This window comes from Cetorhinus maximus, chromosome 3 (genome assembly GCF_964194155.1).
Source record: "Cetorhinus maximus chromosome 3, sCetMax3.hap1.1, whole genome shotgun sequence".
NCBI classification, from domain to species: domain Eukaryota; kingdom Metazoa; phylum Chordata; class Chondrichthyes; order Lamniformes; family Cetorhinidae; genus Cetorhinus; species Cetorhinus maximus.
In genome coordinates, this window is record NC_135881.1 from 122,695,643 (window position 1) to 122,714,119 (window position 18,477).

General features: G+C 42.3%; 1 protein-coding gene across 2 annotated transcripts in view; it reads right to left on the reverse strand.

Annotated features, from left to right (window-relative positions):
* The window catches only part of LOC144678872 (rap guanine nucleotide exchange factor 5-like), a 282,112-nt gene that overhangs the window by 220,527 nt on the left and 43,108 nt on the right, over positions 1-18,477 (reverse strand). For both annotated transcript variants that reach the window (XM_078538871.1, XM_078538872.1), the window contains exons 3-4: positions 13,772-13,878; positions 7,928-8,049 (exon numbers count right to left, since the gene is read on the reverse strand). In XM_078538871.1, the coding sequence (XP_078394997.1) occupies positions 7,928-8,049; positions 13,772-13,878 (229 nt within the window). The remainder of the gene's footprint in view (positions 1-7,927; positions 8,050-13,771; positions 13,879-18,477) is intronic.

Genomic DNA, 18,477 nt, shown 5'->3' on the forward strand with positions numbered 1-18,477 from the left:
GGACCTCCCTCTCTACATCTCTCTGCCTCTCTACCTCACTTTTTTCCTTTAAGATACTCCTTAAGATCAAAAGAAATAGGAGCAGGAATAGACCATTTGGACACTCAAGCCTGCTCCACCATTCAATAAGGTCATGGCTGATCTGATTGTGCCCTTAATTCTACCTTTCTGTCTGCCCCATGGCTCTTGACTCTCTTGCCGATCAAAAATCTGTCTAAATCAGGCTTCAGTGTAATCAATAACCCAGCCTCCGTTGCTCTCTGAAGAAGAGAATTCCAAAAACCAAGTGCATTCTAACAGAATAAATTCCTCTTCATCTTTGTCTTGTTTTTAAACCATAGTCCCTAGTTCTACATTCCCTCATGAGAGGAAACATCCTCTCTGCATCTACCCGGTCAAGCCCCCTCAGAATCTTACATGTTTCCATAAAATCATCCCTCATTCTCCTAAACTCAAATTAACATAGAGCCAACCTGCTCAACCTTTTCTCATAAGGCAACGCCTTCATCCCAGGAATCAACATAGTGAACCTTCCCTGAACCGTTTCCAATGCAATTTCTTAAGCAGGGAGACCAATATTATACACAGTACTCTGGTGCGGTCTCACCAATGTCCTGTACAGTTGTAGCAAGACTTCCCCACTTTTATACTCCATCCCCCTTGTAATAAAAGCCAACATTCTATTTGTCTTCCTAATTACTTGCTGTACCTGCATGTTAACTTTTTGTGATTCATGTACAAGGACATCCAGATCCTCTTTGCCGCAGCATTCTGCAGTCTCTCTCCATTTAAATAATACTCAACTTTTCTGCTTTTCCCATCAGTGGACAACCTCATATTTTCCTGCATTATACTCCATCTGCCAATTTTTTGGCCACCCACTTAACCTATCTACATCATATTGCAGATTCTTTGTATCCTCCTCACAACTTGTTTTCCTGCCTATTTTTGTATCCTCAGCAAATTTGGCTACAATACAGTCAGTTCCTTCATCCAAGTCATTAATATAGATCTTAAATAGTTGACGCCCAGCACTGACCCCTGTGGCACTCCATGAGTTCCAGTTTGCCTAACTGAAATGACCCATTTATCCTGACTCTCTGTTTCCTGTTAGTTAGCCAATCCTTTATCCATGCTAATATATTAACCCCAACACCATAAGCTAGTATCTTGTGCAGCAGTAACCTTTTATCGAATACCTTTTGAAAACCTCCCTCCTTGACCAAGCTTTCACTTATCTGCCTTCATGTGGCCTTATGTGACTCAGTGTCAAATTTTGCTTTAAAGCGCTCCTTTGAAGTGCCATCTTTCTATTTCAAAAGTGCTATATGTAGTATATTGCAAGGCCTAAGCATTTTGTTATATTACCCTCTCTGTTAGGGAGGTGTAAATAAAGTTAGTTCAATAATGGCTGCCGGCTGTGAGTCCACATGTCAATCTTTTCTCAGTGCAATACACAACAGAAGCTGATGACGAGGCTGGGATAGAATTCTTTTTTACATTTAATTTGAGAATTTGAGGACTGAAGAACATTGTGTCATATTTTTGGAACTTTTTAGAAATTTAGATGCTATCATTGCCGTGGTAGCTACCAACCATTTAAATGCCCCCATTCCCAGTCAAAATGCTTTGCCTGTGGGAAAGACGGCATTCAGGAAGAGAGGAAACAGTAATGCTCCAGGTCCCAACCATGCACCAAGTCCAGGTCGTGGTTGATCTAAAGCTAGTTCAGGAGTTTGGAAATCCTTGAGTGTGCATATGATAGACATAAAAACAAAAGATAATGTTATTGAGCAGGAAGATCAAGAGTTGTACTCAGTCAGAGAGTAAGAAAACCAGAATGTGGAAAATGAGAGTAATAGGGCTGAAGATAAAATTCCAGCGCCCACAGTAATGAAAGTCAGAGATTCACCACTTACTTTCATCATTGATACAACTGCAGCAGTGTCTGTCATTTCGGAAGGAGAGTAGAAGAAATCCCTAAGTCACATTCCCTTATCCAAAACTGGTGTGAAACTTACTAGTTATTCCAATAACAGTATTCCAGTGCTAGGTGAAGTTAATGTTATGGTGGAATATGATGATGCATGCGATTACTTGCCATTGGTAGTAGGAGCAGGAAACAAATTCTCCCTGATGGGAATGAATTGGCTTAAGAATTTATGGTTAAACTGGGCTGAGTTATTTACAGTAGGGATCAGTAAAAATATGTCTGACATTGAGGAAGTGCTAAGAGAGCGCAAAATGGCCCTTGAGCAAGGAGGACCAAAGGATAAAATTAACCATCAGTATAATATTAAATATTGTAAGTCAGCAGATCATGCAAACGTGGACATTCTTTCAAGATTTCCCATGAAGGCAGATTCATTCTAGCCACTGAGTTACCTGTGAATTACTTCACATACACAAATAACATGCTAGTACCTGCCAGAGAAATTTGTGAAGAAACGTGCAAGGGTGTGGTGCTCAGTAAAGTGTTTAATTATGTCATGAAATGCAGGCCTAAAGAGTGTGATGGTGAGAAATTGCAGGAGTATTTCATGCATTGAAATGAACTGAGTGTAGATCAAGGCTGCCTCCTTTGGGGTTAAGAGTCATTATTCTGTCAAAGTTTAGAGAGAGAGATTGTTAGAGGAACTTCATCAAGAGCACACAGGGATAAGCTGTCTGAAAGCAGTTGAAAGAAGCTATTTTTGGTATCCAAAGGTTGGTAAAGAATATTGAAGAGTTGGTAAAAAGTTGGGAAGTGTGTCTCAGAATGAGAAACAATCCAGCCAATGTTCCTCTCATCCTATGGTCAAACACAAGACAACCATGGGAATGAGTGCATGTTGATTTCTTTGAAGTGGAAGGGAAGTTGGTGTGCAAGTTATGAGTTGCCAGAAGTGTTGGTGTCAGATAACGGGCCACAGTTTACATCAGAAGATTTGAAATATTTCTGAGTAAGAATAGAGTCAAACACACTCTAATATCATCATATCACCATTCATCAAATGGTGCTGCAGAAAGAAGTGTACAGATTGTGAAAAGGTCTTTGCAGAAGTATTTGTTAGGTGACAGGCTAAGCAGTAATTTCCATGTTTCTCTTTGACACAGGTTACACCAGGCTTGTCCAACATACGGCCCACAGGCTGAATGCGACCCCTGGAGCCAGTTTTCAAAATTCCGGTCAAACAGGTGAGTTTTGATGAAAGATTCTGCATGGAGCTGCTCCTCTAAACACAGGCCAGTTCTCTCCCTCATTTGCTGATGATAGGCTCACTAATGAGCCTAAAAACAAAAAGCTAAAAGCTACTGCGGATGCTGGAAATCCAAAACAAAAACAGAATTGCCTGGAAAAACTCAGTAGGTCTGGCAGCATCGGCGGAGAAGAAATCAGTTAACGCTTCGAGTCCTCATGACCCTTCGGAAGGGTCGTGAGGACTCGAAACGTTAACTGATTTCTTCTCCACCGATGCTGCCAGACCTGCTGAGTTTTTCCAGGTAATTCTGTTTTTGTTCACTAATGAGCCTATCGGCAGCAAACGTAGGAGAGAAACAGTCTCTGATTGGAGGAGCAGCACAGGTGAGTGTGCTGAGGGCTGCCGGGCTAAGGAAAGTGAAGGTATGGTGGAGCTGGAGCCCGGGGAGCCGATCAATGGTGAGTCTAGAGCCCAGGGAGCCATGTAACGGTGGGGCTGAAGCCCAGGGAGTCAGGTACATCCGGCCGAGGCAAGGCGAAGTTGCGTTCGGTCCATGGAGGGCAAACTTTTGGTAGGCCTGGGGAGGAGACGGTGCCGTGGTGAGTATGTGCAAGTGAGAGAGTGTGCCTGTGAGTGTGTGTGGGAGCGAGACAGTGTGCCTGTGAGTGTGTGTGGGAGTAAGGGTGTGTCTGTGAGTGTGTGTGGGAGTGTGTGTGGGAGTGTGTGTGTCTGAGTGTGTGTGGGAGTGAGAGAGTGTGCCTGTGAATGTGTGGGAGTAAGGGTGTGTCTGTGAGTGTGTGTGTGTGGGAGCGAGACAGTGTGCCTGTGAGTGTGTGCGGGAGCGAGACAGTGTGCCTGTGAGTGTGTGTGGGAGCGAGACAGTGTGCCTGTGAGTGCATGTGGGAGGGAGGGAGTGTGCCTGTGAGTTAAGCTAATGGAAATAGATAGAGATACAGAGACAGAAAGAGAAAGAATGAAGATAATTAATTGAAAATATGTGGGAAAGAAGAACAGAAGTTGTTCTTTTCATTATCCTGAATCTTTAAGTCGGCGGGCAGGTGTGATTGGAGGGCCCGGGAGCGGCCGGGAAACGGACCGCCGACTGCAATCGGCCACCGACCGTGATTTTGCACCGACTGGCCGGTTAACAGCCAGCCAGCATGAATCGCACGCTGAGAAGCCAGGATGGGGGCGGGAGGAGGGTAGGTGCTGATGTCAGTGCGGGCGTGGGCGAGTGCTGACAGAAAGCTCCCTGAAGGCAGAGAACTGCCTCAGTGAGCTGAAGACCTGAAAAGCATGGAATAATTTTTTTTAAATCAGGAACAAAATGTGCGTGACAATCAGTCCCCTCAACATATACATTATAAAAGTGCTGTCCATAAATTTTTCTTTCTCTTTCATTTAATAATGGAAGCTTCATTCCACCTTTTGGATGAGGTTTGAAAAAAAATGCAAATACCACCTGGCTGATTCGCCCATCTGCCAACCGTAAGGTTGGATGGGCAACATAAAATTAAAGACAAAAAACTACTGCGGATGCTGGAAATCCAAAACAAAAATCGAATTACCTGGGAAAACTCAGCAGGTCTGGCAGCATCAGTGGAGAAGAAAAGAATCGACGTTTTGGGTCCACACGACCCTTCAACAGAACTGAAGTATAGTTAGGAGTGGGGTGAAATATGATATGTGTGTGGAAGTGAGGGAGTGTGTCTGTGAGTGTGTGTGGGAGTGAGAGTCACCCCTCTCCTAACTATACTTCAGTTCTGTTGAAGGGTCGTGTGGACCCGAAACGTCGACTCTTTTCTTCTCCACCGATGCTGCCAGACCTGCTGAGTTTTTCCAGGTAATTCAATTTTTGTTTTAAAATTAAAGACAATTGCAACTTTAATTACGTTAATTGGCCTCTTAATTGTTGGCGGGTGCGCTTCTGAATTTTGTGTGCGTCCGCCGACTGAAATATCGCGTGAGCGCGGGATGACGTCGGGACAATCGCTCAACGTCATCTCACGTGACTTCACGTCCAATTGGGTCGGGCGCGCGCCCACCCGCCAAGCTAAAAATTCTGCCCATTACTTCTTCTGAAGTTTGGATATTTTTGTTAAACACATGCTAGTATTAAGGAAAAACATTGTTTTATATGTCAATTACTCTGTGTTGGTTACATATGCTTTGGTTTTGATTACAGCAAAAACAAGTATGCAACCCAGCCTGTTAAATTTTCAGGTATAGTTGATGTTGGTTTAGCCATATTGTATTCTGAGAACACATGTTCATGTATCGTTTTACATTTTAATGTATAAGTCATTTTTAAAGTGGGGAGTGCACTATATTACAAGGTCTGAGCATTTTGTTATATTACCCATCCTATGAGGAGGTGTAAATAAACTTAATTCAATAATGGCTGCCTGCTGTGAGTCCACACGGTGAGTTTTTCTCAGTGCAATACACATTATATAAGGACAATTTTTCTTTTGGAAGCATGTCAACGTTTTTCAGAAAATCAACATTAAAATCTAGCAATTGACTAAACCTGGAAATCATTTATATTGGGCATCTTTTCACTGCAGTTAGTTACAAAGATACCGACTCCAGCATATCAAGCCTTTTGTGTAGAAAGGGCTGTTCACTCAGCAGTTTGCACCTTGTTAAGGTGCAATTACCATTTTCACTTCTATCTGGTCTCAGATTAGAGTTTATCACTGACCACAATAGCAAAGTAAATAGCACTTCGTCAAGATTCAGAGTACAAAATAATGACAGGTAAACATTCATCACTGTTGTAGCATCAGCACCATTGCCTATCCTTACAAATGTACTTCATTTTCCATAATTTATTTTTCAGCATTCTGACAACAGAACCCAAAGAAGATTCTAAAATATGTAAAATCATAAGATATTCCTTTGTAAAAGTACCTTAACCTTGAAAAATGGTTTTGTATGTATGTTACTGTTGACTTTGCAGCAATAAACCTATTTCATTGCTACTTGAGTTCTTCCTTCTGAACACTATGAATGTTGCGGATGGGGAGGATGAACTGCCAGCCAGTATAGCAGGTAAACTGTGTTGGCACCATTGTGCCCATTATAAGCACTGTGTACTTTATCTAATATCAACCTTGCTTCTCCCTGTTCACCATGATAGTAATGTCTTAAAAACCTCCAGCAGCTTAGTTAAACACAATGTTTACTTCCTGAATTCATGCCATTTTTCCATTAACAAGTTATGCTATTTCTAAGTACTCATCTATTAGATCTCTCAAATAGTTTCAATGGCTTTCCTTACAGCTAATGGGCAGAATTTTCAGGTCAACGAGCAGGAGTGGGGCCTGTTCGCTGACCGTAAAATGATGTGCGGTGACGTTGGGCGTGCGTCCTGATGTCACTGCACGTCATTTAGATTTCCAGTTTGGATGGGCACACAGCCGAGTCGGCTGCGCGCCCACTGAACTGTCAAAGGCCTGTTAAAAACTAACTAAGATATTTAAATGAGCTGCCCGTCCAACCTTAAGGGCGGTATGAGGTTTCATGAAGTTTTTATAAATTAAATAAAGATTTTCATTAATGTTTCTTGACATGTCCCAGCTCATGTGACACTGTCACATGAGGGGACATGTCTTAAAATATTTTCTTTCCTTTATTTAGCTTTTAAAAACTTTAACTAATCTCCCTGAGGCACCTCCATGCCTCAGGGAGATTTCTGTGCTATGCGCGCGAAACAGCACTGGCCCCGAATCAGGGAATCCCCCCGCTGCCAGCAAAGGGAGCACTCAGCTCTTTTGAGTGTGCATCACACTGGGCCGGCCTTAATTGGCCCACCCACGTAAAATGGTGGCACAGACCCAATCGGGGGCGCCAATCGGGTTTATGCCCGCTCCCACCCGCCCCCGCACAACCCCCCTGACGGGGGGAAAATTCTGCCCAATGTTATACTCTCTGGTCTAAGTTACGCCTTGACCTTGTCTAAAATAATGCAGTTGCAAGCAAGTGATTTGCAAGTAATGGTGCATGCTTGCACTGTGTAAGTACCTTGACAGTGTAATGTCTTTATAGGATGTAGCTATTTCATATTGTATAATTTAACCTGATTGAACTTGATGATATACAGTAGGCAGATCTAAAACCAAGGTATAGTATAATGCCTTCTCTTATGCATTTACATCACTTGCAAAACAGGTGGTGGAGGAGGTAGGCTGGGAGGAACATTTGATATTGCTGAATCTGTCTTGAGTTTCACTGGCAGAGATTACTCAAGGTTGTTGAAGGCCGAAGTCTTTGTTGAAAAGCAAAACAAAGTCAGAATATAGGAAATATATGTAAAGACAAGGCACCTGTGCTGCATGTTTATCCATTGCTACATATTGGGTTTAGTTTCACAATGCTAGCCTTTTAAAACCAGTGCCAAAAGTGCAAGAGCTCCATACTGCCCATCACTGAAGCAAACCATACCACAAACGTGGTGGCACTGTTGTTTTTTAACCTCAGGATGGCTGCCGTAAGTGCGAACCTGCATCTCCAAACCTGTGCCTTATTGTTTGAATATGATAAAGTTTTGAGGCCACATTTGTTAAATCAGCAGGCACAAGTAAAACGCATTTCCCTCTAGTGAGTATAGGTGGCCCAGCTGCGAATGCTTGCATGCCTTTGTGAAATCAGAGGCTGAAGCTGGGATGAAATTGGCAAGTGAGTGGAACTGACATTTCCCTTCATTCCTAGAACTATCCCATTCATTGAGCATGTATGATCACCTGAAGATAGAATTCCCAGTTCTGTCAGAATCTGCCAGATGCCCTCCGCCTTGTTCCGAGTGTAGATGAATGGGCATTGATCGAGCAACCAGTCCACCATTTCAAAACCCACACAGCTACTCCTGTAGATGAGAAATAGTTCAGTTTCAAGTTTAAAGGGCTGCACTTCACATGAACTTATTTTATGTTTTCCCTACTGTGAAATGTTAGCATTTTTATTCATCAGTATTTTCCCCATGTCAATTACATGATAGACTTTTCCCCAATGCGGTTCTGATAATAGAAGAGTACACAGCATTTCACATGTAAACATTTAAATAACCTCAACAGGTCAGATACTATTTGCATTTAATACTCCATGCTAATCTGCAAAAGGTCAAAACCCCATGTGAATTTATAGCCTTCGATTAAAAGAAATAAGTCGGAAAAGTAATCAATGCTATTTTGTCCTTATCAATCTAGCTGATTCAGATCTTCGTGCATTGAATAGGCATTGAAATGGCTTTGAAATTACTTTCAAAAGTTGTTAAGAAATAATTCTTAATCAGATCAGAAAAAAATAGTATACATCAAGTGTTAATGTAAATTGTGCCTTGCTATATTGTAAAGTTCAAAGGTTGCAAATTGGGTTAGTACCGAGATCTATTTGAGATCTACTTTAAACTTGGTAGTCGATGATTTGAGACAGTGAGGCCTAAATCCTAGCTGGCTCAACCTGGGCATATTTCCAGCAGTGTACCAGAACGGAAAGACCCTAAACCTGATGTACATTTGTCCTCGGGTATCATCAGAATAAATTACGAAAGCTGAGGGTGCCAAACAGGCACCTCAACACAGCTCACCTGTCAAGGCCTCCTGGAGTGGGCAGCCAACTCTGGTTCCAGCCCACCCCTGGAAAAGTCCTGTTAGAGACAGGTATGAGTCCGGGAGCAGTTCTGACACAGCACCTCTCCCCCTCCCCACCCCTCCCCCTATTTTTCCACTCTCCCACTGACTCGAATCCAAGCTCCACAGGGCCAGAAAAATTCAGCCCAATTAAGGAGTCATTGAATTTAAAATAGTCACAAAGCGAAGTTAGTAGAAGTTTCTTTATCCAGGAACTGTTGATACATGGAACGTTTTGGCAGCAGAAGCAGTTGAGGCAGAGGTAATTGCATCTTTTAAGAGAAAATCTGCTGGTTTGAATTAGTGGAAGATACAAGGATGTGGGCAAATGTAGGAGAGAAGGATTAGTAATGGATTGATCTACAAAAGAGCTGTCACAGATATAATGAACCAAATGGTCATTTGTGCTGCATTCCTCTGTGGACATGGTCTGTGGAGGGAGGGAGTTTCATGGGCTAGATTATTTTTTCTCAGTCTATATTCCAACAGGGATATTTAGGTCCCATGAGATACCAGGAAGTACAATTTAATCTCCTTATCAATCTGCAACATGCTAACAATTTCTAGCAACTTTTCTAAAATAAATAAAAATTGCTGATGCTGTCTATTAATGAAAACATAAATATCAAAAAGCTGTAAATTATTACAATATATTTTAAATGTCTTCTTTCTTTTTCAATTATATAAGGAATAAAAGATATCTATAATGGCGAAGTGCCTTCATTGCAAAATACTTACAATATTAGATCTCACGCAGGCTATTCATTAATTTCTGCCAGTGAACAGGCATCTTTCAGAGAAAGACTGTTCTCCAGGTTGACCTTTTATGAGAGCTGATATATTAAATTGATTTGAATTGCTTCTATCAGCAATAATTATATTCAAAAGACAGAATGCAGATTGGCATAATTTTTGTTTGGTGATCTGAAGCCACAATTTATTTGCTGAAGTAAACCAGTTGAGGATAGACTTTAATCTTCACTGCCTGGCAGAGCTGATCGTAAGCCTTTCACAGAATTTGTCTAATTTTCATTCCATTGAAATACATGAAATGAAAAATAGACTGATTCTGTAAAGGGCAAGCAATCAGCTTTGCCAGATTACCACCATGGTCATTCATAGTCAGCAAGCAGCAAAACTCTCCCGGGCTGTTTTGGGAAATGAATCACTGCCTCCAATCAGTATTCAGCAGCAAAAATAAAGTTGATCATTATCATGCTGCAGGATATTTTGATTATTTAGTCTTGGAAATTCAGGTCACCAGAGACTAAATCCACACAACATATCCTACTTCTGGGAATTTGAATCAGATACAGATCAGATGATGGAGAAATTCTATTACTCTCATGTCAGTTTGTGATGATGAGATTCATTGTGGTTGAAGTTCAGCCTGGGTAGTAGCACACAAGCAGGAGCTATTGCATCAACCGCCTCTTAAACTCTCAGGCTGATATTTTGTTCCATTAACTTCAATGGAACTGAATATCAGGTGGGACGTATAACACGTGGCCAATATGACAACCCAGTTTCACACTATTTGGCATAATAATAAAATGGTGAGGGGCTTGAAAGGAGGTTGTTTCCCCAGGCTGGGGAATCTAGAACACTGGGTCACAGCCTCAGGATAAGGGTTCAATCATTTAGGACTGAGACAAGGAGAATATTCTTCACTCAGATAGTTGTGAATCTTTGGAATTGTCTATCCCAGAGAGTTATGGATGCTCCATCATTGAGTATATTCAAGCCTGAGTGGGAATTGGGCAGAAGAGTGGAATTGTGGTAGAAGATTAGCCATAATTTTATTGAATGGCAGAGCAGGATCAAGTGGCCAAATGGCCTAGCCTTGCTCCTATTTCTTATATTCTTATTACAGTATCAATTCACACAACAAAGTGTTTAATTGCTAGCATCTCCAGGTCATCATGTTGTATGATGCGATACTGGGCAGTAAAGGTGAACTCCTCAGGACATCATATTGTGGGGTCCACTTACTGGAAACACTAAACCTGGGGGAATATCTAGTGCAGACCTGAAATTTGTAACAATTATTATTCTGCCTGGCATGAGCAGTCACTTCCACCTGTGACTGAAGTTAGATGAATAATTTCACTATAGAGAAATGTCAAATGGGTTGGGAAAATTGGAAAAACCATTGCCTTGCCACAAACCAAAGAGCTTCTATGCATTTTTTTCTGAAATAGATGGACTACAAAATAGAAAACTTCTTTTGCTTTAATTTTTGCTCTTGGGATGTTGGTAACACTGGCAGAGTTTATTACCCATCCTTATTTGCTTTGAAAGCAATAATGATCGCCACATAATAAAAAATTGAAGCCAAAAGATATTCAAATCGATGAATTTAACATTTTCCACTCTGCATTTTGTGTCAGACCGAACATTTTTAGGTCAGTTACAGTTAGAAGAATAAACTATGCACTCTACCCAAAATAGCGTGATTATAGCCTTAAAATAGCATCATTCTTGCAGTGTGAGATTCAAAGATACATTTTGTGATGTGTTGTGAGTAGCTAGTTCATTATTCAGATGTTTTGGAATATAACTTCTAGTTTTAGGAATTGAAGTGTTAAACGTATGATAAATGGAATCACTTGGTTAAGAAACTGATATGCATCTAACGTATGTACAAACCAAATAAAATTTGAGTTAATTACATTTAAAAAGTAACTTAACTTTATTCAATAAGGCCTGCGTTGATAATGAGAAACCTAAACAATACATTATCTATCTTTGAGCTTTTGATGGAGCCGGAAGGTCTACCTTTGTTTCAATAAAAGATTTAAATTATTCAAATAGGTCCAAGATCAAAAGAAAGTAAACTAGTGTTTAGAAAAAGGGGTGGAATTTTCCATTTATGAGACTAAATGCGGTGGCGGGTGATTTCAGTGACACCTGTCCCGTTGCTCGGAATGACGGGAACTCGCGCCTGATTCCACATTTGGAAGCTCATTAATTATGCACAGGCGAGTATCAGGCCGAATGACCTGGTGGGTCAGAAGCTGATTCATCTGCCATGCTATCAGTTGGCAGGGTTGAAGGTCTGGATGCCATGTTTAAACCCCAGTCAAACATATACGTCTCACTCTCTGCAGCTCACCCGTCTCCAGGCATCCATTACAAATATCTTCCATGCACAACAAGAAGGCTGGACCTAGCTTCAGACACGGCACCTTCCAGGCCATGATTAGAGGAGTGCAGGCACATAGGGATGTGCTCTATCCCAGGGATGGTTCCAGGAAGCACACCAGCCTCACCTCTCAGGCCTGGAAGACCATCACCAAGGAGGTCCAGACTGAGATCCAGTGCAGGAAGAGGATAAATGACCTCATCCGCTCAGCCAGGGTAAGTCATCCTTCAACTCCCTCCAATACCAAACTCTCATTGTGGCATCATGTGCTCAAAGGGCTACTGTTTTCAGGGGTTTCACATAACCATTACCAGGGGAAACCACTGATTGACTATTGGAACCTTTCACATCACCACCATCCCATCTATCATGCTGTGCACTCTCCATCCTAAGACCTGCTGGGGAGGGCTCACCACAGACAGGGACATGAATCTTCACTAATCTATGCTCCATTCCTTCTCATAACATGCGTTTTTTATGTCTTCATCCAAACCAAGCTTGCCCACAATAGGCAAGATGGCCTGCATCTCTGCCCACACACTGACCCAACTCCCATGCAGCACCTGTGCCCGTTGAACACGAAGCTCTGCTCACTTTTGATTTGATCAGCATGGTTATTGTCACTTACTGCATGAGCTCCTCCACCATTTCCCCTCCTCCATCACCCATGTCCTTTCCCCCATCAACATTGACCCTCCTGGCATCACCTTCAACCTTCCCACAGTCACCCTCCAGTCTGAACCCTTCTCCTTCCAGGATGCCTAGGTAAACGTGCACGTTCCCTTCCTTTCAGAGCATCTCACATTTATTCACATTGACCTCTCTGGCTTCCCCCTTCCCACCGTGTCCATGTCTATCTCCGTGTCCCAACTAACAATCCTCGCCTCCCCTTCACCCAACACCGTCAAACACTCACCCTCCCATCCTACCAGCTCCCTCTGCCCCCAGTAACCTTAACCATCCCCTCCTATCACACCCACCCTGAGTTCGTACCCCAGGAGTCAAAAATGGACTCCCCTGATTGTGAGCACGTTCACCTGGATATCCAGCCCCCCACTTCAGACCTAGACATTCCCCCCACCCTCCTACATCACCTATCAGTACCTCCTGCTGCCTTCCATCCTGCAGCTCGAGGCTCCCATCCCCCAGGCTAAAGTCCCTGGAAGATGGTTCGAAGCCTCAGTGTTGTTGATTCTCTGTGCTGCTCCTTCCAAGGTTCCCTGTGCTGTCTGAATTCTGTAGGATCCTCAATTGGAAGATTGCCCAGAAAAAACAGAGGAAGGTAAGTTTGTATTTTTTTGTCTGATTGTGGTCGGAAATAGGGGTTCCGACCCTGATCAGAAGATTTGGGCCAATATTAACACAAACTAGCAGAAACTGTATTCCAGGCTCTTTACTGTCAATTGGGGCTGAACACTTTTGTGCTTGGAATTCAGGAGTTGGATTTAGAGATTTCTGAGCAATTCTATATCACTTAGAATTCTAGTCCCATTTCTGTCTGACAATCCATTTCCTTAGGTTTGATTTGAGCTCAGGTTACAAAGGTGAGCTATTGGTTTTATTATACAGAATCTCTCACAGTTACTTCTGTAACTTTTACTATTTTCACTCAATTTGCCAGCTGCAAGCTAAAGAAATGACAACTATATTAAATCAGTTTATACCCCAACTTGTAATTATTCTTTCTTCTAATGTATGTGCTTCTAAAATGTGAGAAATGTATTTATTACCTTTTGCTCAAATAAAATGTTGCCTATTATCTGACTTTGATCTTCACAACCACCTCCATAGACTGATTTTTTTTTTTGACTTACTTGCATTTTCCTGTGTTGGTCACACGATCTTTTATTAGGTGAGGCGCCTGTGCTGCAAAGTTGTTTCTCAGTGCTCGCCCTGCACAGCAAATGGTCTCAGAATACATCTATGACAGAGAGATTAAAGAATTTGTTTTAGCGCCAGAACTTAACTCGCATCTGTAACAACAACACAAGATACCTAATGTGCTTCAGAAACCTGCTAAGCCCAAATTATATATAATAATTATAGTCCGCACACCTGCAAGTCCCAGAAATGGCAACATCTGCATACCGCAGTGTTTTTTTTATATGTGTGCACCCACATTCCTTGTTTGGTGTTCAAGGACTTTAACTTCTCCTCTTCAGATAGGAAACACTGAAGCGATGTCCACCTCCTGTTTCCTGTATCATATACAGATAGGTGAATGAAATTCCATACCGGAGCAGTGGCTGAGAAGACTGCTACTGATGGATGTCAACTTCTTTCAGCATTACACTTAGTGAAGACAATGCAGTTTCTTAATCACTTAATGCATTTAACTCGTTGTAGTAACTGAAGGTATAGCCTCTCCTCCTGCCTATCAGGGGTCACATGATTGCCCTTGGCGGCTCCGACCAATGAGCCCTAAGCACGGGTAATCTGGCAGGGTGGGAGTGGGGGGCTTTCTTGTCGAGGACCTGGTTCAAACATGTAGCACCTAAAAAGCCCTCTGTAATAAAGTTAACTGTTTCTTGTTGAAACCTATCCGGTACCTCAAGTCATTACATTTGGTGACAAATGTAAAATATCTCCGACACTGCACCTTGCCTTGATTACGTGAGTACACCGAATCTTAAGAAAAAGAAAAGAATACTCACCAGTCATGCCACTTTTCAGCAGAATCAATCCTTACAACGCGACTGTGGAAGACTGGAGCCAGTGTGTAGAGCGCCTTGATTTTTATTTCATAGCGAATGAAATTACCGCGGAGGAGATGCAGAAAGCAATCCTTTTGAGTGTATGTGGTAGCAAGACACACAATCTCATCCACAGGCTGACAGCCCTGAACTCACCCAATTCTAAGTCCTTTAATAAATTAGTGGACCTCGTGAAGACACATTTCTAGCCAAAGCCATTCATAATAATGCAGAGGCCTAAGTTTAATTCCAGAGTAAGGGCCCCAGGAGAGTCCATCGCAACCTATATAGCGAAGTTGAAGCAGTTGACAGAACACTGCCACTTCGGAGACACACTCAATGATATGCTGCAGAACTGATCAGCTTGTGGAGTCCACGATGACACCATTCAGCGCCTTTTACTCGCAGAAGTCGACATGGATTTGAAGCGCTCCATAGAAATAGTCCTAGTCATGGAAAGTGCTGCGAGAGACTCACAGGCTTTCTAAGACATACAACATGCTGCTGTTCTTCAGGTGGGGCGGAAAACTACCGCTGAGCGTGGCGCGAAAACCAGAGACACAGCAGCGAAGCGAGAGGCAATGTCCGCTGTTAGAAAAAATGTCCACCGTTAAAAAATCAAAAAGGTCCAGTAGAAACACTTCAGCAGCCACTCCAAGGTTAGTTTATTATAGATGTGGGGGTGACAACGGACCGGACACCTGCAGATTCAAGGAGGCAGAGTGCCATTACTGCCAAAAGAAAGGACACGTACTAAAGCAATGCAGGGTGAAGTCAAAACTGCCCATAAAGTAGCAAACCAATATGATTGAATTGAATAATACAACAGAAACTGAAGCTGTCGATGCCGACATCTATTCCCTGTACAATGTCACAGCTGTAAAAACCAAACCTAGTACTGTCATAATCCAAGTTAATGGGAAGCCACTAATAATGGAGGTAGATACAGGAGCCTCACCCACAGTGGTGGGAGAGCACACATTTAAATACCTGAATGAAGGTACCCAGCCACTGAATCTGGAGCAAACCACGGCTTAATTCAAGACATACACTGGAGAATCTATACAGGTAAAGGGCATCGCCACAGTACCTGTGCCTTATAGGCAACAGACAGCTCAGCTTCCAGTGATCATAGTGACAGGTGAAGGACCTAGCCTTCTGGGACGAGACTGGTTACAAAAAAATCAAGCTTAACTGGTCTGAAATATTTCACTTGAGAACAGGAGGAGTTCCTGAACTGCTACAGAAATACAATGGTGCATTTTGCGACAAATTAGAGAAGTTAAAAGGCTCGCAAGCAAAAATATATGTGGCACCCTGTTTTTTTTAAGGCAAGACCTGTGCCTTATGCCTTAAAGGAGAAGGTGGATGCGGAACGGCTAGTTAGAAAAGCTAGGCATGATCCAACCAGTCCAATTTTTGGAATGGGCAGCGCCCATAATCCCAGTGGTGAAGCCTGACAAAACTATACGCATTTGTGCAGACAATAAATTGACAGTGAACAAAGCAGCCAAACTAGATGAATATCCTATCCCGAGGATAGATGACTTATATGCAAAGCTAGCTGGAGGCAAATCCTATACCAAACTAGACATGAACCATGCTTGCCAATAGTTAGAGTTCGATAGCACATCTAGAGGATACATAACCATCAACACGCACAAAGGTCTTTATCAATATACTTGCCTACCTTTTGGAGTATCGTCTACATGTGCAATCTAGAAAGGACTATGGAGAGTCTTTTACAAGGACTTCTCCAAGTAGTAGTATACCTAGATGATGTTCAGATCACAGGGCCAACTGAAACTGAACACTTGGCCAACCTGGAAGAGATGCTAAGAAGATTTGTGGAAGCCGGCGCCAGAAATTACTTACCTGGGTCACAGGGTGGATGCCATGGGTTTGCATTCAGTAGAAGAGAAAGTTAGGGCAATCAAAGATGCGCTTTCTCCGTCCAGTGTAACCAAACTCAAGTTTTTCCTGGGTATGATCAACTATTATAGCTGCTTCTTGCCAAACTTGTCAAAAGAGTTAGCATCATTCCAATTGTTGTTTAAAAAAAATCATCGTTGGTAGTGGAATTCACATCAAGGAGAAGCCTTTGTGAAAGTTAAGAAGCTATTACATTCATCATGATTATTGGTACACTGCAACCCATCGAAAGAATTGGTATTAACATGTGTTGCTTGTCCTTATGGTGGGAGCTGTGTTATCACGTAAAATGGAAGATGGATTGGAAAGGCCCATTGGCTATGTCTCAAGAACCCTCTCTGCAGTCGAGAAGGGTTATTCCCAACTAGAAAAGGAAGGTTTATTGGTGATATTCGGAGTGAAAAAAATTCCACCAGTATCTGTATGGACGACTTTTCACCATTGTGTCGAACCATAAACCATTAATAGGTCTATTCAGTGAGCATAAGGCCATTCCGCCAATAGCATCAACAAGAATACAATGATAGGCTTTAATATTATCTGCGTATGAGTGTACCTTTATGCATATTGCAAATGTGGACACATTCAGTCGTCTCCCGTTACCAGATAGCATTGTACATGCTCCAATGCTTCAAGAAGTTGCGCTTGTACTGAATTTCTTGGATTCTTCACCTGTATGTGTGAAGCAAATTAGAAATTGGACAAACAGGGATCCAATTTTGTCAAAAGTCAGAGACCTTGTATTGCAAGGGTGGTCAAATTCACCAGTGTCTGAGGAGATGAGATCATTCCATGCCCGAAAAACAGAGTTAAGTTGACAAGATGGAATCTTGTGTGGATCATGAGTCGTCGTCCCTTCACAAGGAAGAAAATCACTCTTGACAGATCTTCACAGTGTGCATCCAGGCATATCGAAGATGAAAATGCTTGCACAAAGCTATGTCTGGTGGCCAGGTATAGACAGTGACATTGAAAGCATGGCCAAGCACTGTCTTCAGTGTCAGCAACAACAGAAGTTGCCTGTTTCAGCTCCGCTGCATTCGTGGGCAAGGCCTGGTCGATCCTGGGTTAGACTATATATGGGCTATGTAGATCCATTTTTAGGGACCATGTTTTCGTTGATAGTAGCTGCGCATTCTAAATGGATGGATGTGTATGAAGTCAGGTCACCGACATCAAGCTCAACTATCGAAAAGCTGCGTCATAGTTTTAGTATACATGGCCTACCGGAAGTCATCGTTACTGATAATGGTACAGTCTTTACCAGAACAGGGGTTCATAAGTTTAACTGGAATCAGACATATTAAAACAGCAGCATACAATCCCTCATCAAATGGTTTAGCTGAGAAAGCTGTACAAACTTTCAAATCTGGAATGAAGAGGGTAAAGGAAGGTACTCTAGAAACTTGACTTTCCCGCTTTCTTCTCAATTATTGTACAATGCCTCATTCAACTATGGGTTCAACACCATCTGAATTATTGGTGAAATGCTACCTATGTACAAGTTAAGCCTGGTGTTTCCAAGCTTGGCAGGGAAGGTAGAGAAGAATCAGGTAATCAAAAACTGAATCGTGATATTCATAGCAAAGCTCGCAGATTCACTGTAGGAGGTACAGTTTTCATGCGGAATTTTGGAAGTGGACCTTTTTGGATTCCCAGTACAATTATCTCAGAAACTGGTCCTTTGTCCTTCCAGATGGAAGTGGAAGACTGAATTGTTCGAAAACATATGGATCATCTTCGGAATAAAGAGACATTCCAACAACCTGCTATTCCGCCTGTGATTAACATTGAACCTATAATCCCTGAGCTGACAGATCAACCTAGAATAGACGTGCCCAATGTAGAGTTGTCAAACCCTGAACTGACACTTTCTAATGATGTATCTGGAGCTG